Genomic DNA, 25,074 nt, shown 5'->3' with positions numbered 1-25,074 from the left:
AGTAATATCATCATACTGTTTTATATGTATGGTAAAAATTTGATTAGTTCAATATATTTATATAAAGTGTATCTGTAGAATAATAATGGGGTTTTAGAACAGTAATAGTTTTGGAACAAAGCATTACACAAGATATATGAAATATATGTCAAAATAAAAAAAAAACTCTTAAGAATTTTTCCTGTTCAGTAGATTTTGATATATTCCTTTACTTATCAACCTCTTACCATACACAACAGAGAATATTCAGTAAAATAAAGTAAACAACTTCAGTGATCCCTTCTTTTTAACAGTCTAAATTGCTTATTTGAACAGAGAACAGCTTGTATTGTTACATAATTCCACAAATAAAAATTCTTAAAGGTAAGATCTGGTCACCATGGAGGCCAGGCTATCATTCTTCTTGCCTGATCCATCACTGAGAATATTTTCCCTTTAAATATTCCTGCACAAGCAAATAAAAATGTTGGAGGTGCTCTGTTTAAATGATAAATGAAATCCCCTGGTATTTGGGCCGTTGTGTACCTAACATAGCCAGAAAGTTCTTTTTTTTACTAAAAAAAGAAGAGGCTGAAAGTCTATCTCATCCAATTGCACACCACAAATTAACTTTTGGGATGTTACATTGATGTTCCATAATAACATGTGGAGGTTCAATACTCCATATTTGAACATTATTTATGCTGATATACTCATCCCAAAATATGATGCACAGAAAATAAACTTGTTTAAAAACTTGTATTATGGTGAAGAGATGAAGAAGAATATTATAGGAAATAAAGAGAATACAATGATAGAGTTATCATAAAAATTATTACTAACGATTTGAATTTTAAGAATTCATAAAAAAGGTTTATGAAACTATTGACCTTGTAACACACTACACATGCACTGGTACTAGAAATTGTTTATATATAGAAAAAATTGTATTTTTTTCTTATTTTAACATATACTTGATGTCTCTGTCATTCTTTGTTTCAAAACTATGTTTATTTAAACCTCACCATTACATAACAGGTACCTATATATGTTGTGTGATAATCAGAATAATATGAATCGAAAAGTTTGGATATAAGTCAGATTCTTATGAAAAGAACTTTCCATTCTGTCAGATTTTTCATTTTAATCTGATTTTTTTTTTGTGAAGTGAAAATATTGTGATGGCAAGCCTCTTATTTCACAATATCCATCCGTGGTTTATTTTTTGACCTACCTTCATACTGCTATAGCTTTCTGAATTTCCATTATATACCATATATATTTTTATAATGTACTTTAGGAAGGGAGAGGGTTTCATCTCCCAATGGTTGCATGCTTTTATTTTTTAAATATTCTCAAACAAATTTGGAGAGTGACACAGTGGTAGTGTCTCAGCATTTATCTGGAAGTTCCAGGTTTGAATCCCAGTCAGGCTTGGCATTTTTAATATGCTTCAAAGAATTTCCATTTCATATTCCTGCAGTACATGCTTTTGGTGCTTATGTGGTGAATTAATCATTGAAAAAAATTCAAGTTAGTACTCAATTTGTCTATTTATCTTGACAGGGAATTATATAATGTTTGTCTGCATGTGTACAAATACCTGTAATAAATAAAAGATTTAAATAAAAGTTTTATCTGGATGTGTGATTAGTCCACATCCACTAACCAAACCCAAAGTGTTCCATTCCAACAGGTGGAGGTTAGTCATTTACCAAATTCTTTATGAACCCTTCTAGGTGAGGGTTAGATCTCAGTCTAATGAATGCTTTTGTTCATTTTTTCAAATTCCTAACTAAAAAGATTTTCATTATTTTTGTGCTCTGAGGCCTCTTTCTGTTTTTATAAAGGAATTACAAGGGACTGAACCCTTTCGTCTGAATCTATCTGCAATTTTTGCACAAACATTTTTATGCTATCATATTTTCTCTAGGTTTACCACTGAAGTAATGACTACTTTTTGTGGTAAAATTTGGCTGATTTTTTGGTTACTGATAAATAAGATAAAAAGGAACAGTTATTGAAAAATTGGTGTCACCACTGTCATTTTGACTGAAAATCATCTAGTTCATGACCATTTTGTAATTTTAAAAATTACAGGATGGTACTTTTTGAAAAAGGTTGATTCAAGAAGGTGAACATCAGTATAAATATCCAATGCTTTATAAAACAGTAGTTTTGTAATATGAAGTAATTTGTAATATTATATATTAGTATAAATTATAAGACAACACTTTCCAGTTAAGTATTCAATACCCTTCTTTTAGATTATTTGATAAATTTTGTGTTAAAATTGTGCAAATTTCTCTAATAAAATTTTTCCTGCAAATAAAACCATTAACAGCACAGCAGCAAGTTATAAAGCATCAGCTTTGTATTTTTCTTATTCTGTTAATTTTTTACAACGACACTTATAAATAATTATAATTCTTTTGTTACTTTGAAATCAAATCATATGCATAGACTGTGAATAAAGTATTAATTGTGAACTGTTTTGTTTAAATGACTTTGGAAAAGTCTCTTTAAATGTTTTGCTACACCACCTTACTTGTCATAAAAGTCTGTGAAACTGTCATACCCCCCTAGTGTAGTTGAACTCGCAAGTTTTGGTAATTTTCTCTCGGTTCTATCATTTCTTTGTCTTGAGGTGAACCTGGTATTGGAATTTGTATCGGTAACTGAGTCATGTGGCTGTATATTATACACATATATTTATTTTATGTGTCCCTCATGATAGTACTGAGTTTGAAGCAAGTCAGAATTTTAAGTCTTCAGCAATAATAAAATACTAATACAATGCAATATATATAGGGTAGATAACATATATAATTATGTACAAGGGTAGGTATGATCTATACATAACCTTGACTCATTGTCAAGGTTATGTATAGATCATGCATTTGTAAAAGCGACAAACAAGAGTTAGTATCGAGAGCAGGTGTTTACCACTTACGTATTACCAATCATAGTTTGTGTTCAATTAAGTTTTAGGTAATTAATTATATGAACAGTTTGGGTAGTAAAACGTATAAATGCTTAGAATATATTGATTACAATAAAGTTAATGAACAACTGATAAATGTAAAATTAAAAAAAAAAACCAGAAATGCCGAGCATACAAAAAATAGATTACTAATTCAATGGTAATCAAATGAAATTATTAGCATTTCAAAAAATAGAATTAAGATGTTGAATAAATTATGAAGTGACCAGTTGATACTAAATTACAAAAATAAATTAAATTTAAATCTTGAAACTGCAATAAGTCATCAAATCGATGTTTGTTATAAGTTCATTTTGGATGCCAACAAGGTAATATTAAAGGCTTGGAAAGCCGTAAATAATATTATAGGAATGAAGAACAAAATTTGATGTGGATGGACTCCTTGTACGCCTATTAAATTACATATACACTTTTTTTTTTAAATGAAAATTACATAAAATTTTATTTCATTAATAACTTCTGATATTTTTTTATTGTTATTATTGAATTATTAATAATAAATTTATTTTACATTCAGAGGTTAATAATTAATATTAAATTTAAAAAACAAGAGAGATGAAGTCTGATTCGACTGTTGTGCCTTCCCCGTGTAAGATCCAAATATTTCATTAATTAAAATTCTGTTTGGCTATAATTGGAACCAATGAAAATAATTACTACTTATATATATTTGAAAAGCTCTCAACGAAGGCTTATTACTTCAGTAAAGAAAAAGTCCAAAATCCAATTTTTTTTGATTTTGGGCTCTTTTGGTCCAGTCGACTGCAATCAAAAGAGGAGGTGCACAACTAGATGTTAAAACAATCCAAAATTCAACATCGTGTGGTTAATTGTTTTTGAGTTATGCAAGGTACATACAGACGTCACGCTAAAACTATCCAAAGTGGATTCAGGGATGATCAAAATGGATATTTCTGTTGAAATCTGAAAACTGAAATTTTTTGTGATCACAATACTTCCTTTACTTCGTACAAGGAAGTTTAAGCATTGATGTCCAAAAATCCAGTTGCAGGGAGAAACCTAAAAAAGACTGGCACTGTCAGGGAAAATAAGCTTTCTAATTGCTCATGAAACAGTTCTAAAGAATTGCAGAAAATGTATAGAGATGTATTTGTTGAAAAAACACATTTCACAGTTGCTAGATGGAATGATAATGCAGTGGTGACAGTTGCCAGTAACCACAATGGCATATGTCTGTTGATAATGGATATAGACAAAGCCGAAAAGATTAATGATAGCAGAATATACTAAAAATATGGGTGGTGTTGATTCCCATGACAATGGTATTGGAAATTATAGAATTCGATTGTGAAAAATATGGTGGTGGTCATAGTTTACAAATTTTGTCGATTCTGTCATGGAAAATATATGGGCTTGCAAATAATAGTAAAATTAGTCAAATTTATTTTAGGTCTTCTTTTGTCTTAGCACTGATAAAGAGTAAAGAAATAAAAATACCATAAAGCATTGTTGAGAATGCAGAATGAAGAAAAAAGTTAATAATTTTCCTTCACAACCAAGGGTCAAGGGTCATCCATCAGGAAACAGTTATTTGTTTGTTCATTATGATCAAATAAAGGCATGGTATTTCAGAACATGTGAAAAAAGTTAAACGAAAGTGGAAACTATGTAGAAACCATACAATTTTTTTGTGTTTAAAATGTATAATGCACCTATATTTAAAATGTTTTCAATAATATTCATAGCAAAGAAAATAAATAATTTTTTATAAAAAAAACAATTAAAATAGTTTATAAACTGTATTGCTTTCAATTGTAATATAAAATGTTTGTATGTCTTCTTGTTATATTATTTATAAAATGACATTTTTGCCAAAATTGCATAAATGAACCATTTTTTTCCTGAGTGATTTTTGATTTTTTTTTTTGTTGATATGAAAATATTTCTAGTTTTATATACTTAATATTAGATACAATAAAAGGTTTATTTAGAAAAAAATTGAGTATGTTTATGTCCAGCAGTTAATGAATTACCAGATGACTGCAGCATTCTCATCTATACATACATGTATTCTCATCTATACACAGTTACCAGTTGAGACGGATGATGACAGTTGAGGTAACTGAGATGGATGATGTCTGGCAATTAGAAGATTGAAACCAAAAAATAATTTTGTGTCCAAATGGTGAACTTACTGTCTGGGCTAACACTAAATTATATCTTTATTAACTTTGATTCATAATGACTGATTTTTTTTAACCAGAAATGATTTACAATGGACATTTTTCTGGTAAGTATTCAGTCACAATGATAACACTGAAATAATAATAAAAAAATTATAAAGTGAAAACATCTGATATATCTGCCATATTTTATTTTCTAATGTGTATTGCAGACACACACATTATGTGTCTTTACTAGTTTAATGTAGTTCACTTGAAAACACGTTTAGTTCAAGCACTTCAGAAATGCAGCAGTACTTGTAAGATACTCTATCTCATTCTCTTTTACTCTTAAGTTAATTAATTTGTTAAAGTATATTTTTTTAAGAGTAGAATATTCTCTTAAATAACAGTTATATTCTCATATAACAGATGTTATTATGTAACATCTGTTATAAAAAAATGTTTTTGTTATTAAACTTAAAATGTTAAAAAAATCTCCCTCTATGAATAATGAGACCTTGTCAATGGTGAGAAGGCATGAGTGTACAGTGATATAGAGTAGCTGGACCAAAGGTGCAACCATATTGGAAAGGTATCTGTTGAGAGCCAGACTAAGGAATGATTCCTGAAAGAGGGCAGCAGCTCTTTCAGTAGTTGTTAAGGACATAGGTCAGGAGGACTTAAACGGCCATATCAACATCACTCAATCTTCTGAGTACTGTGCGGCTGAAAGCAATGAAAAACTATGGTTGTTTTTTTTCTAAGAAAATGTAGAGCTCTCTGCACTTTCATGTAATAAAAATGGAGGTGTCATTCTTGGTAAAATATTCCAGAGGTGAACTAGTCCCCCATTCAGATCTCTGGGCGGAGACTACTAAGGGGTCACCAGAAAATTTAAAAAAAACATTCTACGAGTCAGAGCATGGAATGTTAGAAGTCTAACAAAGGTTGGTACATTAAAAATGTTTAAAGAGGGAAATGGATAGGATAGGTTAAATGTAGATGTAGTAGGAATTAATTAGTGAAGTTCGGTGGGAAGAGGAAAACAACTTTTGGGCAGGCGATTTTAGAATAATTAACTTTGTGTCAAATAAAGGACAGGCGGGAGTAGGTTTCATATGAACAAGCAAGAAGATAGGGAAGAGAGTAGATTATTTCAAAAAGTTTAGCGATAGAATCATTGTAACAAGGATAAGATCAAAACCTAAGCCGACTATGACTGTTAACATCTATATGCCTACAAATGCCCATGATGATGATGAGTTAGAGTTTGTGTACAAAGCAATTAAACGCACAAAAGGGATGAAAATTTAATAATAGGGATTGGAATGCAACCACTGGAAAAGGCAAGGAAGGAAATATTGTGGATGAATATGGGCTAGGCAAAAGAAGAGGGGACCGACTTATTAAGTTTTGCATGAAGTATAATTTAGTGATTGCCAACACCCAGTTTAAAAATCATTATAGAAGAATATACACTTGGAAAAAGCCTGGTGATACTGCAAGGTATCAGATACTCCTCGACTGCAAAAGGCAGTCAAAGCATATCCTGGAGCAGACATTGATAGCGACCACAATTTAGTGATAATGAAATGTAGACTGGGGTTTAAAACCTCAAGAAAAGGTTTCAGGTAATTCGGTATTTAGAAAAGCTTGAGGAAGAGGAGGACATCGCAAGAGGTCTGGGTAAAAACGATAAGGTAGAAAATGTAGAAGAAGAATGGGAGAATGTTAAAAGGAAATTGTTAAATCAGCAAAAATGAACTTAGGCAGAACAAAGAGAATTGGTAGAAAATTTTGGCTATCAGAGGATATATTGCAACTGATGGTTGAATGTAGAAAGTATAAGAATGGCTAGTGATGAAGAAGATAATAGGAACTACTGACAATTAACAAATATTATAAACAGGAAGTGTAAATTAGCGAAAGAAGAGTGGATTAAAGAAAAAAAATGTTTGCTGGTAAAATAGATGGAGCATACAGCAAAGTTAAGGAGAATTTTGTGATATATAAATTAAAATCTAATGTGTTAAATAAAGATGGTACACTGATTTATAATTCAAAAGAAAAGGTTGATAGGTGTGTGGAATATATTGAATTATATGGAGGAAATGAATTAGAAACTGGTGTTATAGAGGAAGTCAAAGAGGATTAGAAGGAAGATACAATTTTGAGATCTGAATTTAATAGATCAGTTAAAGGTCTGAATGGCAGAAAGGCTCCTGGGATAGATGGGATACCTGCAGAATTACTGCTCAATGTAGATGAGGAAGCGATAGATAGACTGTACAAACTGGTGTGTAATATTTACAAAAAAGGGAAGTTTCGTCAGACAGAGAATGTTATTTTCGTGAAACCAAAGAAAGCAGTAGCAGATAAATGTGAAGAATACAGAACAATTGGTTTAACTAGTTGCGCATAAAAAATCTTAACTAGAATTCTATTCAGAAGAACTGAGAGGAGAGTGGAAGAAGTGTTAGGAGAAGACCAACTTGGTCTCAGGAAAAGTATAGGGACAAAGGAAGCAATTTTAGCACTCAGATTACTAGTAGAAGGAAGATAAAGACATACCAACATACATAGCATTTACAGACTTAGAAAAGGCACTTTGTAACATAGATTGAAATAAAATGTTCAGCATTTTTAAAAATTTAGGGTTCAAATATAGAGAGAGAAGAATGATTGCTAAAATTTACAGGATCCCAACTGCAACAGTAATAATCAAATAACATAAGAAAGAAGCGGTAATAAAAAAAGATGTTCCTTATTCCCATTACTTTTTAATCTTTACATAGAACTAGCAGTTAATGATGTTAAAGAACAATTTAGATCCAGAGTAACTGTGAAAAGATAAAGATTGTACAATTTGTTATGCGATAGTAATTATAAATGATAGTAAAAAAGGTTTAGAAGAAACAATGAACAGCATGGAGAACTAGCAGTTAATGATGTTAAAGAACAATTTAGATCCAGAGTAACTGTGAAAAGATAAAGATTGTACAATTTGATATGCGATAGTAATTATAAATGATAGTAAAAAAGGTTTAGAAGAAACAATGAACAGCATGGAGAACTAGCAGTTAATGATGTTAAAGAACAATTTAGATCCAGAGTAACTGTGAAAAGATAAAGATTGTACAATTTGTTATGCGATAGTAATTATAAATGATAGTAAAAAAAGTTTAGAAGAAACAATGAACAGCATGGATGAAGTCTTATTCAAGAACTACCACATGAAAATAAACAAGAACAAAAGTAATGAAATGTAGTAGAAATAATGTACGTAGACTGCTGAATAAAAAAGTAGGAAGAGAAAAGATTATGGAGGTAGAAGAATTCTGTTGTTTGGGAAGCAGAATTAAAGATGGATGAAGCAGGAGCAATATAAAGTGCCAAATAACACAGATGAATTGAGCTTTCAGTCAGAAGTATAATTTACTTACATCAAATAAATTTAAATGTCAAGAAAACATTTTTGAAAGTATATGATTGGAGCATAGCTTTGTATGGAAGTGTCTGATCAGAGTACCTGAGAAGAAAAGATTAGAAGCTTTTGAAATGTGGTGCTATAGGAGATGTTAAAAATAAGATGGATGGATAAAGTGACAAATGAAGAGGTACTGTGGCAAATCAATGAAGAAAGAAGCATTTGGAAAAATATAATTAAAAGAAGAGACAGACTTACAAGTCACATATTAAGGCATCCTGGAATAGTGACTTTGATATTGGAGGGACAGATAGATGGGAAAAATTGTACAGGCAAGCAATTATAGGGATATAGGATGTTAGGGGGTATATGGTAATGAAACGACTGGCACTAGATAGGGAATCTTGGAGAGCTGAATCAAACCAGTCAAATGTTAACTAGTGTTAATTGTTATAGAATATTAGGTATACTTTTCTTTTTTTTAAATAAACAGTTAACAATTGTTAAAAGTTATAAGAGTAGTTAAAAGTATCCACCAATAGAGATTACACAAGTATCCAGTCTTTCTGAAAGATTGTCTTAACCGTTCAAAAATTCCAGGAGTAGAAATGTAGTGCTAATGTAGTCCTAATTTCTTGAAATCCATTTTGGATCCTTTGTTAAAGATACTCATGGTGAGTATTGGGGTTGAGTAAACAATATGTTTCTCACAAGTAGAAGTCAAGAGAGTTTAAGTCAGGTGATTGGACAGGGCAGGGCACTGGCCCTCTGCAGCCTATCCATTTTTTCATGGAAAGTTTCATGCAGGAAATTTGATACCAATTTACTGAAATGTGCTGGAGTTCCATCGTGGTGAAACCACATTTCCTGTTTAATTGTAGTGGTTCTAAAAAATGTGGACCATTTTTAGTAAATGAGCAAGATATTTTCTACATTTAAATGATTTGGTAGAATGACAAACCCAAACGATAGTCATTAAAAATACCTGCCCATATGTTCAGGAAAATCTTTGTTGATGATTACTTTGGAAGGTACCATGAGGATTCTCATCGCTCCAGATAGGCTGGTTGTGATAATTTTAAACACCAATCCTGTTGAAAGAAACTTCATTTTTACATTGTTCAGCAGTAATAGTCATTGTGTAAAATTATTCAAAAGTGAAAAATTAATATCAATTATTTTATTATTATGTAATGTTAAATTTCATTATCAGAAAATTAATACTTGATACTAATTTACAATATTATAATTAACAATAAATAAAAACAATATTTAATTGAATTGAACATAAAATGGAGGACATGAAAACAGACACAAAATTACACCAATTTTCTGCCATAACTCGACTATTTGTCAACCAATTTAAAAAAATAAAATGCCATTTTTTCAAAATAAAAGGCCTAATATTTTAGCAAATAACATAAATTTTGATAAAATTAATATTTATGGAGATAACGGATTGAAAAATATACATGGCAGCCATTTTGTAATTTGCAAGGTATTTAAGTCCTGATTTTTGCTAATATTAAAACTTTTATTACAAAGATGTTTATCAAAAATACTAATATGAATCCTCTATTTGAACTTGAGATATAAATTTTTATATAAAAATAACAAAATGGCGTTCAGGTGGGGAACAAAGGAAAAATTGCCATTTTTCATAACGATATGATTTGTTTAGTTCTAGAAGTAAAATCCAAAAAAATATAGCCAGCGCACTATTTTAGAAACACTGTATATTACCAATGTATATATATAATTGAATCAAGTTAAATTTAAAAATGTAATAATGTTTGAAATATTAGCTATACACTGAAGTGATTAAAATTTCAAAAAACTTTTGTGATTAATACTAATACCATAATACATCTTTCAAAAGCCCATTCGCTGTTAGGTAATGAAGCAAATGTTATGCTAAAATGTTAGTATAATGATTCGAATTATGGCTGTCACTATTGTGGCACCAAGCATCAACATTCGTTGCGCCGCCTTTACAATACAAAATTGTATATATAAAAAAAAATCATCTTTTTCTGTTATAATAAAAAGTTAAAAAATACATTTATCAATATCAGTACTTACTCCTAAAGAAAATAATAAAGTTTCTATTTATATTAATTACACATGTATTGTAAAGAATATTCATGACAACTATTTTGAATTCATCGTTTTTTTGTTTCAAGCTGTTTTACCTAAATCTTTTAGATTGATCGTTTAATTTTGAACTTTTCGCGGGCTTTCATTAAAGAAGTTGAGGCTGTTTTCCCATGTGGTGGTATAAATTTGCAACGCTTGTTCGTATTTATTTTCAAAGCGATAAACAAGTTTTACAGCTTAACCTTTCTGGCGTATCTGGACAAGAGGTAAAATTAAAATAAGTAATTTTCATGATTATTTTCCAAACTAGATAAATTTTCCCAGATTCTATTTTCCGTTCAGGGGAGAAAAACAATAAAATCTATGCTAAATTTTTAAATAATGAATTTATAATTTGTACATATTTGTATCATTATTTATTTATGTTTTTAACTTAAAAATTTGGAGATAAGTAGACAATTTCAATCTCTGTATTAACAATGATTTTAATGGATGTGACGCGTTTGAGCTGAATTACATTGTAATAATACATTGAACTGCAAATTTTAATAATTTAATGAATAAATTATATTATAGATTTATTTATAAAAAATGTACGCTGTATGTGTTTTCAAATTTTATTAAGGAGTCATGTTGGCTAACTTTACTTATGTAAGAGCTGAGTCAGCTCTATCATATCAGTATCAGCTGATTATTGTGCAAGTTGTTTACGAGCTGATGGAAGATAATCACGTTTTGTTTTGACAGTATGAGTGTGTTACTAGTTGTGGCATGTAGATATAATTACTCGGCAATTTGACTATTTTAACGTTTTTATTAAAAGTTGGTAAAGATTGTTTAATATTCTTTTGTAATGGATCAGACCACCTCGTCAATGAAGCACAATGGTTGCGAAGAAGGAACGGTAAGATGTGTTAGGTTTTTTAATTTATCCATTAATAATTGTCTCCAAAGTGGTGTCTATTTCACATTTGTTAATATGTTTGTCAGTTTTTGTTGTCAGTAATTTGTTGATTAGTCTTATTAAAAATTGAAAAACTTTTGAGGTTGGTTATGTTAAATTTTAAGGTATTGAATAGAGGATTGTAACAAAGAACTTTACCAACATGATTTGTACCTTGGCCCACTTGGCTGTTAGAACGTTTTGTACCTGACCTTTGAGATTGATTGTATTGCTTATTATGTAAAGTGATTAAAAAATAAATATTGGGAAGTTAGAAAAGTTATATACAAAAACTGTGTTATTGCAATATTGCAGTTATTTTGTTAAATATTTTTGCAGTAGTACAATCCTTATTCATATTTTAGTAAGTATTGTTTTTACTTTATTTAATCTTTTTTTACTGTATTAGTAAACAGTGTATTAATGAAATTTTAATGTTTTATAATTAATGAAGTAGTTTAAAATATAGTACAATTGACTGTTGGAATAATCATGTTAGTAAACATGATTACAGCATGTCACAGTTTGTAATCATGTAACTGTCATGCTGAAGATCAGTAGTCAATGTTAAAAGAATTTAACCAGTTTGTTAAAAACTGATAACATGTAATAACTATTATTAATAACACATACCACTGTCAAGGTGATTGGGTTATTAAAAAATTAATGTAGAATGTTGCAATAGTAAATTAGCTGTAGCCACTTAAGTATTATGTAATTTATTATTTATTTACACTTTGTGATTATCCACAGAATTTTGTGGATTGTTTCTATTAGTACTTATCCATTGTTAAAGTTGTTAATTGATATTTGTTACCGTTATAGTTACTAAACTTTTATTTGATTTATTTTATTTCTCTCCAGAAAATATTGATATATTATTAACATGTTGCTGCTTGCTACTCTAGATTTTCTTTAAATTCTCTTATGAAAGTACAATACAGTCATAATTTAAATAATTACTGTTATAATTGTTTATTAAGTTTTAAAATTAAATTTGTATAGTTTTAAAATATATATGATATTAGATGCTGTTGTGGGCAGCACCATCCTGTTTCATTATAACTCAGTATAATTATAATTTTTATAATAAGGAAACATATTTCAGTTTGATCTACCTTTTTAATAACTATTACAACATGTATGTGAACAAAAGTTGACCATAAAAATAGTTTATGATGTTAGATGTCAGAACTTACAGCTGGATGCATTAACCAATAGTTTTTTAGTTATGATTTTTTCCTTAAACCCTTACAATCACAGAACTAGGTGTGCGCACCATAACAAAAATGGCCAACTCAGGTAAGCTGCTTAAATAAAAAATTAAAAAAAAAGTTTTAAGGTCCTGAGACATGTAGAAAACAAGTGGGTAAGTTTCAATTTTTTTGAATTGGTCAAGCATCCACCCTTGGGTCACTTAAAATGGATTGACCTAAAATTGATACACGGGATAACCTGTTTTGATGTATTAATAACATAATAAACTTAAATTACATAATAAATTTAAATTATTTTTTAAATACTCATTACAATTGTGTACAAACTTAGTTTTTTTTTTAATATAAGAATTTTACTAAAAATTGTTTATTAGGATATTGCTAACTTATAATTTAAAAAATTTACATGTGGAATGGGGTGAGAAATTTAAGCGATACCTTCCTACCTACTTACCTTGAGGTTGCATGGGTTCCCCATTATGTTGCTTGGGTATATTGGCCCTTGATATTAGTGCCATGTGGCACCATAATTTTATTATTTATTTTTATATTTGATTAATTTATTCAAAGAGAATTTAATATTAGATTTCTAATTTTATGCCAGTAGTTCTACATGGACTTAAACATAATCAGGGACTCCCATCACATTGAGAGTAGTAATAGATACTTTTACACTTTTTCCACCTTTGTATCCATATTTATTTCTGATCATTTAGCATGTTTGTTTCTGATCATTTAGAAAGAGTTCTGGCAAATGAAACATCAGTGGTTTTGATGTGTGGATGGTGACTATAATAATGATTCAATTGTCTGAAGTCATGTAATGGAAATTTTAAACCTCTGTATTTGTTTTATTAGATATGTGAATTAGTGATTAACATTTCTAATAAGTTCTATATCACTAGATTGTTTTTTTTTTTTTTTAAAAGAAGAAACATTATATTAAAAATGGAAACTTTTTGAACAAGATCTTTGAAATGATATGACTATGATTCTGAGGATGCACTGCAGTCTTTTCAGTGGAAAAGAACATATTTTCCAAGATAAAAAAGGAACCCCATTCACATGGTTGCTTAGTGTAAATTTATCCCAATCTATCAGAATGCTGAGTTTTGCTTTAATAGTCGGATACATCTAAAGAAGTAATCTGTACAAACAATGTGAAATGTGATGTGAGGGCATTTGGATGCAACAATATATTTAAGCTTGCACAGCTTTTCAAAATATGTAGCTGCTTTCAGTGGCAATAACTTAATTATCTGTCCATACATTCAGTAATCACCAAATTTAGATTTACTCTTTTTCTCAAGATCAAGCTTATGTTGAAAGGTTGCAATTTTGGTACCTTACGCGAGGTCCAATGTGAGTCGCAGAAGGTATTTGACAAGACTTCCTCAGAGCTCAACAACAATGAGAGAAGGGTTTAATGCTACCCAAGAGGAGTCCTTTGAAAGGTTTGGTAACCAAATTCAAATTACATGTATGGTTTTTTTATAACCTTTTATTTAACTTTAGTTAAATAAATAAATTTAGCTTTAGTTATAATCAAAAATTGCAACTGCCATATCTTTTGATCTATCATATGAAAATCAATGAAATTTGGTACACGTATGTAACTTCGATGAAATGTAGCACTATGGTGTCAGAATTTGATATGATCCACCCCCACGCGCTACCCCTACGCTAAATTTATGCATTTAGTTTTCTCATGAACTATCGTATGAAAATGATTAAAATTTGGTACGCGTATGTAACTTCGATGTGTAAAAATAAATATTTTTACGTTTTAGTCTTAATAAACAAACAAACTTGAACAAACAGTAATATTCAGATATAAATATTATTCAGAATATTTTTTTTGGATGTAAAAAATAAAAAAAAATACATAAAAATTACAAAAATATATTTTATTACATATAAAAAATTATTTGTTAAAAAAGCTTTTATTTAAATAATATTAATATTAACATTAATAAAAAAAAGGGAACGTACTAGAAAAACCCTCTAAAAAGTAAAAAAATAAGAATTAAATCAAATTGTGAATTTTAAACAAAAAAATATAATATATTAACAAATATAAAAATGCACTGAGAAGTAAAAAATAAATTGTATAAATATCTAATAAATAACCAATAAATAAATGTAATAATTATTAAATTTTAAAATTAAAAGTAATGAAAATATTTAGTTAAATAAGAGCATGGCACAGTTTTTATAACAATCTTTTCGAATAAGTATTTATAGACATTTGCTGTATTTTAAAATATATTTTTTGTTTAATGACGTTGTTTATTATATGTATATACTTTATTTATCTGTAATAAAATAACTCAAGTTTTAATTCTTTGATGGTTCAAATTTGTATCGAGATGACCTTTAAGGGTTAATAAGAATAAAAATTAAATTTAGAAATCTTGCACAAAGTTATTACATTTTGACGGTAATTGAAAAATTATTATCATTATTATAATTGTAATCGTAATTATGAATTCATTAAATAAAAATTCATAATTAACTAAAATGAAACTTTTAGCGGAAAGAGTACGTTCAATTTGGCTTAGATTACAAGCAGAATTCGAAGACGAACTTCAGTTATGTGAGAGCACGTACAAAGAAAGCGAGTGGGTGCATTTCCCAGATTGTTACTTATAGCTAGTCAGTCTCAACTGGAGAGGTTCCAGCAGACCTTTCCGCTTCCTCGCGTTGTTATTGAAAATGAAGATTAATTGTTGTAAAAATAAATGTTGTTTTAAATAAATTATAAAAACTGCGCCACGCTTTTATTTAACTAAATATTTTCATTACTTTTAATTTTAAAATTTAATAATTATTACATTTACGTATTTTTATTTATTGGTTATTTATTAGATATTTAATCATTTATTTTTTACTTTTCAGTGCATTTTTATATTTGTTAATATTTTATATTTTTTTGTTTAAAATTCTCAATTTGATTTAATTCTTATTTTTTACTTTTTATAGGGGTTTTCTAATTTGTTTCCTTTTTTATTAATGTTAATATTAGTTAAATAAAAGCTTTTTTAAAAAAATAATTTTTTATATGTAATCAAATATATTTTTGTAATTTTTTTGTATTTTTTTTACTGGTCCAGTCTCAAAATGTTTTGGTTAGAGCTTATGCAGTGAATTTCACTATTAAAAATCTCAAACATCAGATGTCTTATGTCATATTTTTTTTTAACATAAAATAATTATTTTTATAGTTGTCATTTAGGCTAGTGGCAAGACATAGTTATTGTTGAAATCATACATCAAGTAAGCAGGAATTTTAAACTTAAAAGTAGGAATTAGATCTAAACTAAAAAACTAACTTCTTAAATAAGCATCACTGAGGATGGCTGAAAAAATGATTGAAAATTTTAAAAATTAAAATTTTCAACTTCTTTAAAAAATGTTAATAAACATTTTAAAAATTAAGAATGTTTTATTATAAAATTTGGTTAAGTGTATATTAAAAAATTTAGATACATTTTAAATAATATGATAATATTCATAATGTAATAGGTAATTTAATTTAATAATTTCATTTGTATAATTTACAAAATTTACTGAAGAATTTTTCAAGTTCATTTTTTTTGTTGAAATAATTATCATAAATTATTGATTTTATTTTCATTTTAATGTTTCTTTGGTTTAAACTTAGTTCTGTTATTATTATTTCTTAAATACAAATTTTAAGATAAAACAAGTTTGGTACTTTTGAAGAAGATGCCCACAGAAGAAGGGTGATCTGTAGTTAGTCAGTTGGTTGTTACATGGCATCACTGAAAAGAGAAAATAAATTAAAATTATAATTAACTTTATATATAATAAATAAATATAATTATAAATATAATCTAACCAAATTTAACCTATGCTTTTTTCGCTCGCTAACCTTGACTAGTGAGCGAAGCGAGTGTAGGTTAAGTTTGGTTAGATTATATTTATAATTGTTTAAAGTTAATTATAATTTGAATTTATTTTCTCTTTTCAGTGGCGCCATCTAACAACTAACTGATTAACTACTGTGACTAACTACAGTTTACCTGCGGACATCATCTTAAAAAGTACCACAAATTCTGTTCACATAACACATTTCTAGTTTTGTAATGTTTAGTTGTATCTTTGTTTTGTTCTGTGGTTCCAGCTGAAGTATTAGAAAGGTATGTGTTGAGGATGTAGTCAGTGAGTATAGTTTTTTTTTGTCAATCAGTCCAATAAACATGTTTTTTGTTTCCATTATTACTTTGATTGATGTTGCATCCTGATTTCCTATGTAGAATTGTGTTAAACATTCAGTAATTTGGTTAGTGTGCTTATTTCTGGGTATTGATTCTTCAGTGAGTGTTTTATATATGATTTCACGTTCCCCTTTTTCCCTAAAAATTATTTTGTACAATTTTATTTAACTTCACTGTACTATTTCCTCAGATTATATGATTTTATGTCCTAATGTGACTAATTTATTCTGGTCGTAAAAAAAAGTTTGTCTTAAAAATAATAAAAAAGTCTACTTTTATTTGTTAAAAGTTTTGTTGGTAGTAAGATGATGAGTGTGTGATGCATTTCTGAATACTAAATACTTTTTATAATATGGATTTCTTCCTTGTAATTGTGTGGTGACATGGATATTTAAGTAATTATGAATCGTGGTTCTAAAGTTTGAGAGTATACAAGTACATAAAAGGTTTGGGTTGTTATAAATTTGAATACCTTTCACTGTTTATTTTGTTTCATTTATAAGATGTTTTAATTGTTCACCACACTTTCTGATTGAGATAAATACAATTTACACCTGTATTGTGTTCTTTTCTGTATTTAATGGAGAATTTATTCATTTCATCCATTCTGTTTATTTTTATTAAGAACTATTCAGATTATCATCTGTGTTTGACATTGTTTCAAATTATTAAATGTCGTATAGAATAGTTATTTAAATCTATAGTGTTTTTTCATCAATCTTTTTATCTAGATTTACTAGTTTCACATTCTTGTTATGTATGGTTTAATTAATAAAAATTCAGTATTTGTATTAAAACATGCTATCTCTGCTGAATAATTGTTTAATTGTTTTTGCAGCTATTGTTGTTATATGCTTTCTTGAAGTACTAATAACAATAATGATGAAATAATAATCAATGAAATAGGTGAAAAAACCCCCTGACCTTTGCTAGCAATTGAATTTGGAATTGATGATAATAGAAAGCAGCAACTAACCTTCATACTAACTGACTTGACAGGGTTGAACATATCAAGGATATTAATTTTTCCTATCTTGCCTTTTAATTTTGTAACCAAATTAAAAATTGTAGCCAAATTTTGATTTTAATTCTATAACCAGTTTCTAAAATGAGGTACTGACATCTATCATGAAGGTTGTTAAAACTCTTAGACTGGTTAAGGGATTGTGGATGTATTTGCAGAGAGCTAAATTCAAATTAAAAAAAAAAAAAATTGTTAATTGATCTTCAAACAAGTTATACTACAAAAACAGAATCATATGTCTTTATTTATTTATTTAGAAGATGGTTTAAGTTTATTTTGTGCAAAAATTAAAATCACAAGCATCACATGCTTATTATTGGGAATGTGGGAAGTAAGATATTTTTTCATTAATGAACAGTCAGCATGCCTAGTTTCCTGAAACACAAAATATTCATTCAACTGTACAAGTGACACCTTAACTTTTTCCACAATAGAAGCTGTTTAGTGAAAATTATTAACTCAATGAAAACAATTCTTGAGTGGTAAAATAAAGCATTAATGCTCAATAAAGCATTTGATGCTTTATTTGCATTACATTCATAAGAAAGGCTGTAACAGATAATGTGAAGTGACAAAATAGTATCAGTTGTATCGAGAAATAGTGCATATAGATATATTTACTATATGGGTACCTGTATGTGATTGGTGATGAGGAAAGTAGAAATCATTATTTGCGTTAGATATAAATTTCACTACCTCAAAAAATTATTAAAAGCTAAATTATCTTTAATTTCATTTTGTACTTAAAATATCCATGTCACCACACAGTTACAAGGAAGAAATCTATACTATAAAAAGTATTTAGTATTCACAAATTCATCACACTACCAAGAAAATTTCTATCAAATAAAGGTAGAATTATTTTTAATTTGCATTTATTTACAGATTAAAAAATTCAATTTGTGAATGATTAATATTTTTAAATTATTTTTTTTAGGAAGTCTTTAGTCACCATGGAGTGGTTTTAAAAAATGCAAATTATCATGAAGATGATACAACTTGTAATGGGACTCTAACTGTAACTCAATATGTGAGTTGATTTTTTGTCATTCTTATCAGTAATTATTTTTTATGTATTAGTAAATTATTATTTCCATTTTAACTTTGATAAAACATCAAGAATTTGTAAGATAATGAGACATATTATTATAATATTTATCTTTTAATGATTCTAATCATTTAATAATTTATGTTAACATGTTAAAATGTTAAATAATAATGTCATTAAACTTTAAGTGGCATCAGCATTATTCAGTTATTCCTACTTTGTTAAAATTGTGTAGTAGAAAAAAGTGGTGAAATATCAATGATGAATTTTCATTAATTTATAAAATTTTTCATTCAAAATTATTGTATCTACCATTTTTGTATATCTGACACAATTTTCGTGATAAAAGAGTAGACAACTTAACTGAGTAGAGACACAAATAGAGTCATTCCTTTCAGTCATATGCGAGTCAATAAAGCAGTGGTACTTAGCCTGCATCAGTGTTTCCTTGAAAAATTTCTTAAACAGTATTGAAAAGAAAAATAAGAAGATGCAGATTACAGATTAGTTTTTAATTTATGCTTTTGTGATATATTATTATCATATTCTTTGTTAATTAGTGCTCAGCTCAGCTCTCTTTTCTAATTGCAGTATAGCATTGAATTGGCTACTTCAGCTCCTCCTACAGACAGACCCTTTAATTTTATTATTGATATAGAGTCTTAATAATCATGATTTATGAAAAAAATCTGTAGGTGGTTGGTTTTAATCTTGTTCTTATATTTTTTTAAAAATGTGTACTATATGCAAGGAAGTATGTTAGAATGCCAATTTTCCCAAAGGATTATGAGGTGATTGAATTTCCCTTTCAAAATTAAACAAAATGTTGATCATTTTTTGAAATTGTGTGGGTTTGCTTTATCTACATACCTTTATTGATAAAACTTATTAACAGGTTAGGCTTTTGTTTGAAAATATACTTTAACTTTGTTTGACTAAGAGAGATGAAGTGTCAGTGATTCTATTCTACTAAGGTAGAATATATCATATGGTCCAAACTTGGTTGAGGTTTTAGTAGATACTCCTTTTCTATTACAATTTTTTACCTTTTTACAGTTCTTAATGTAACTAATTGCCTTATAATGAACTAATTTTGACAAAAAAAAAAATAGTTGAAATTTAATATAAGAAGGATAATGGAAAATAATGGACTCTTGTTAATAACTTGCATACAAAAAGAGACATCACATACAGCTATATTTTTTACAAATTTCCCATTCCAACAATGAAAAATTGCAACGATTTTCATGATCCATGACCTAGCTTCATTCTTCACTTTATTATCTGGGGAAATATAATCCCCAAAAATCCTTATTTAAAATTGGAAAGATGTGACTTGTAATTCCCAAATTCAGAGTAGCATGGGTTAGAATTTCAGTTTCACAAAACCTTGTTGGTAGTGCATGATATGTGTAGCTGAGCATTATTGTTTTGCAGGAATTATTAGCTCAGTGGATCTTTTTATACAACATTTTGTGTTTTCGTAAATGTCTTAAAAATCGTATATACCACAAGAATTCATAGACATCCCAGAACACTGTCTATCCTAAATATTTGCTTTACAACTCTTAATGCACAATTTCGTTTTGCTATCTACTCTAAAAGAAAAGCTGTAAAGAAAAATATTAAACTTATAAATTAATAATATTAAAGTTGATCCTATAAATTTGAATACCTGAAAACACTATTATGAAAAACTACTTACTAAGAAAAAAAATGATTTTATAAATATAGTTTACACAAGGAAAGAGGTTCTAACAGATCGGTTAAATAATGGCTTAAGATGTTATGTATGATATTAAGCAATTGACGAATGATAGGACTGCAGTCTGAGGTCTACCTATAGATTTGATAAAGAATGCTCATATTGTAGTTTTTTCAACTGTTGTGAAGTTGTTTATAACAATTGCATGAATGGAGGAGATATCCCAACTGAATGGGAATTTGCTTATATAATCTCCCATGTAAAAGAAGTGCTGCAGAACAAATGTGAGAATTACAGGGATATTAGTGACATCTTCTGTATCCAGATTGCATGAACAGTTATTGAAGTCTAGATAGACTTTGGGTTTCAATTAACCACACATCTCAGCAACGGTCGAACTGAGAATGTACAAGACTAACACTTCATTTACACTCATACATATCATCCTCATTCATCCTCTGAAGAATTATCTAAACGGTAGTTACCGGAGGCTAAACAGGAAAAAAGAAAGATTGACTTAGAAGAGCAAAGTGGTTTTAGGACTTGAATATCATGTAATGATAATATTTTTTGTTTAGAATAGCTTGCAGAAATGTTTAATATATGTTATATATATATATTTTTTTTTACCAAAGGAATTTATATAATGCCTATAAATGGACTCTGAAAGCAATGTTGTTATAAAATGTGTATATATAAATTCAATTAAAAACTTGTATAAAAGCACAAAGAGCATAATAAAAGCAGATTAAAAGTTTTCAGATGGTTTTTAGAGTGAATAAAGTTCTGAGACTGGTGTTGTCTGTAATGATTTTTTAAAATTGATATAAGTAGAGTTTTAAAACATAAGATATAATTGTAGGGCTATGGATATCAGTTTGAATGATGGAGGTGTGCGTAGTGTGTTATTTGCTGATGATCAACTAATTTTAGCAGAAGGCAGGGATGACATAACCTGTATATTTAAGACACTGAAAGAGGAATACGAAAAGTGGGGTTTAGAAATAAATATAAGACAAATTATTTAATGGTCAGAGAAGGGAAGTACCTGCAAGTGGGAAAGGAAATGATTGAATGTGTTAATGAATTTAAGTATCTGGGGATTACACTAACATCAGACAGAAGAAATAAGATTGATGTTATAAATAACATTAGGAAGGGAAAATCTGTTGTTTGGCGACTGCTTTCTGTTCTTTGGAGCTCTAGCATATCTAAAAAAATCAAAAAAAAATCAGGTGTTTGCTTCATATAGAAAGTGTAATTACACATGGTGCAGATGTTTGGACATTGAACAATATCTTGAAAAGAATAATTGTAGTGACGAATATGATGTTTTGGAGGAGATGTTGTTAAGAGGACTGTAATGGATCATGCAAGTAACTAAAGAATTAGAGAAGAAATGGGAATTCTTATCATTAGAGCACATAATTGAAATAAAACTATGTGGTATGGTCACATGCACAGAATGCATCATGTTGACTGTTACAAAGGATTTGGGGGTAGGACCCTGCATATCGAAGGAAAACAGGAAGGCCAAGAAGTATGTGGCATCAATACCAAGAAGTATTGATCAACTTTGTATTGATCAAGCAATACAAAGGAGAGATTAAATGATGAGGTCTTTTTGCTAAAGTAAAATGGGGATCAGGATGTGGTAAATGGTTGCAATAGCTGTACATTACTACTGTATATGTATGGGTGTACTGTAATAGTAATTCATCATACAAGTATTATTTGTGGTAATAAGAGTGTTTCAGACCAGTTATGTTATATTTTATTGTAATATACTACATATGTGTTTGTATTTTATTTTAAATCAATTCTTTTATGAATCATACTCCTCTGTATTTATTTTATTTTGATCTAATAAAATTAGATTATTTAAAATTAGATATTTATTTTATTTTTTTTGTTGATCTAATAAAATAAAATAAATATATTTATATATATATTTATATATATGTTTACATATCAATATAATTTTTTTTATAGTAAATGGGATTATTTAACTATTACGATGAAATAAATTCAAATATTGACACCAACACTCAAAATTGACGGACAGATCTTTTGGAGGAGGGATTCTGATAAAGTATACCCAGAAGTTGGTGATAAGAAAATATTACAAAAATAAAATGGATGAAATAGGTTTTGCAGCCAATATTGTTGGCTACAGTAACAAAAAGATTTTTGTAAGAAGTCATAGATTTTAGAAAAGCTGATTTAATTTTTATTGTATTTAATTAATTCATTTATTTAAAAAAAAATAATACTTATGTTTAATTTTTGTTTTTTCTTGTAGACTGACGGAAAAAGGATTCAATGGAAACCAATTGCTGTATCAGAAGTTTCAGAATGTCCTGAGCAGGATGAATGGGCTATGGTTGATACTGTCAATCAGCGAACACGGACTGTGAGTGGTGGTGAGTTGGACTGTCTATTACGTTTTTTCATTGCGTTAAAATGTAATAACTTAAATCTTTCAGATGACTGTTTTTTATTAGATTTCTTTAAAGCTGAAAAGAAATTCATGGTTTAAATTTTTCAGGCAGCCTTCTACTTTCTTATGTTAAATGAGGGGTTTATATTTTTTGTCTTTTTATTTTGGATTTTATTGTTATTGATTTTGTTTTTTTTTTGAATGCAGATCGATTCCTGTATTTTTATTACATAGTATACTATTTTATTACATAGTATATTCTTAAACCAATTTATTGCTTTATTAAGATTGGTCAAAGAATAGTATTATTAGTTTCAATAATAGTGGGTAGTAATATTTAATAGAAATATTAATATAAATATGATAACTTATCATGTTGATATTATGTACATGTGATAATTCAGTATCATATGATTATTATTGTTATTATTATTTTGATGTCATTATAAACACTAATCTATAAGTTTATAGTTTTTTTCAAAAAAAAAACTGTGTTTTATAAAACTTGTAGATGTACATGTTGCATGCATGTACTGTTTGTATTTAATGTATTACTTAAGTAAATTGAATCTATTTTTTCATCAGTCATTTAGTATGAACAGAATTTTTGTAAATACATTGTGAACAAGTTCTAAAATTCATTGACACATCATAGTGGATCTGTAAAAAAATTGCTACAAGAATGTATAAAGCAAGTTTTAATGGTAAAAAATACATTTTCAAATTTTTTATCACAATGTTTTAGAAAGGGAGCAAAGACATAGATTCACAGTAGTTCTTCATGAGGGTTTCTGAAGTAGTATTGGGTACTGCTAATATTATAGTATTACAGTAGAGGGGATAATATACCATAACAAGACAAGTCATCAGAAGAAGCCAGTCTCTGGTCCAGTAATTTAACTCCACCCTGCTTGTCACTTAAGCTTTCTAAACTTAATGTCTAATGTTAATTTTTCATTAAATTATACAAAAAAATGTTTCTGTGATTTTGGTTAATTGTGATATTAATTAATAAAATTTGTTTACGCAGCTTATTTATTTTTTTTTGCTGATCTGGAAATTAACAAATGAAAGTTAATTTACATAATATTCTTTGTTCAATCCTTCAAAATGAAAATGAAAAATTTTCAGGTGTTAATCAATACATTCTAATTATTAAGAATCTTTTGGCAGGCAGAGTAATTAAAAAACAAAATTATAACCATAATTATAATTTACCACTCTTTGGTTTGTTTAAATGTAATAATGTAATAAAATAAGTGCAAGTATATGTTTAAATACAAAAATACTTATCTATTCTAAGTATTACATACTTTGTTACAGTTCTTTTTTCTCTTGTTAGATTTTTATTCCATTTTTGTTGGTGGTTTTTATACATATTTTTCTGCTTTTGATATGACCACCAAAGGACCACATAACTTCATTTCCTTCTCCTTTGTTGTTTCCTTATCTTCCAGTACTCTTTCATCTTTTCACTATGGCATTTTCCTTTCCTTGAACCACTTTGTTCCAGATCTCTTATCCTTCCTACATTGCAATCCTTCTAGTTTTCACACTTTCCTACGAAACACTTCTTTTTCTGTTATTTCATACACCTTTATGTTTCTTTCTAGATATTTTCTTGATTTTTTTTGGATTTGGCTTGTTGTTAACTTTTCTCAAAGGTACTTGAAGACCTGTTTTGTTAACCTGTTGTTATTCATTCTATTTAAGTGTATAAAGAAATTCAATCTTTTTTTCTCATTGCTTCTGAAATATTTTCTACGTTTTTATATACTTCACTGTTACGTCTTATTTTCCAGTTTTCATTGGTTTTTAGTGGA

At 28.3% G+C, this 25,074-nt stretch overlaps 1 protein-coding gene across 1 annotated transcript in view; it reads left to right on the top strand.

The window, feature by feature from the left end:
• Window positions 1–11,303: 11,303 nt before the first annotated feature.
• The window catches only part of Tbc1d15-17 (TBC1 domain family member 15/17), a 52,043-nt gene continuing 38,272 nt past the window's right edge, over window positions 11,304–25,074 (top strand). The window contains exons 1-3 of the mRNA XM_075368519.1: window positions 11,304–11,537; window positions 18,996–19,088; window positions 23,114–23,234. Coding sequence (XP_075224634.1) covers window positions 11,487–11,537; window positions 18,996–19,088; window positions 23,114–23,234 — 265 coding nt within the window. The 5' untranslated portion in view covers window positions 11,304–11,486. The remainder of the gene's footprint in view (window positions 11,538–18,995; window positions 19,089–23,113; window positions 23,235–25,074) is intronic.

Source organism: Lycorma delicatula, chromosome 6 (genome assembly GCF_047948215.1).
Source record: "Lycorma delicatula isolate Av1 chromosome 6, ASM4794821v1, whole genome shotgun sequence".
Lineage (NCBI taxonomy): Eukaryota > Metazoa > Arthropoda > Insecta > Hemiptera > Fulgoridae > Lycorma > Lycorma delicatula.
The sequence above is the reverse complement of the archived record's forward strand: the minus strand, read 5'-3'. Positions and strand labels throughout refer to the sequence as shown.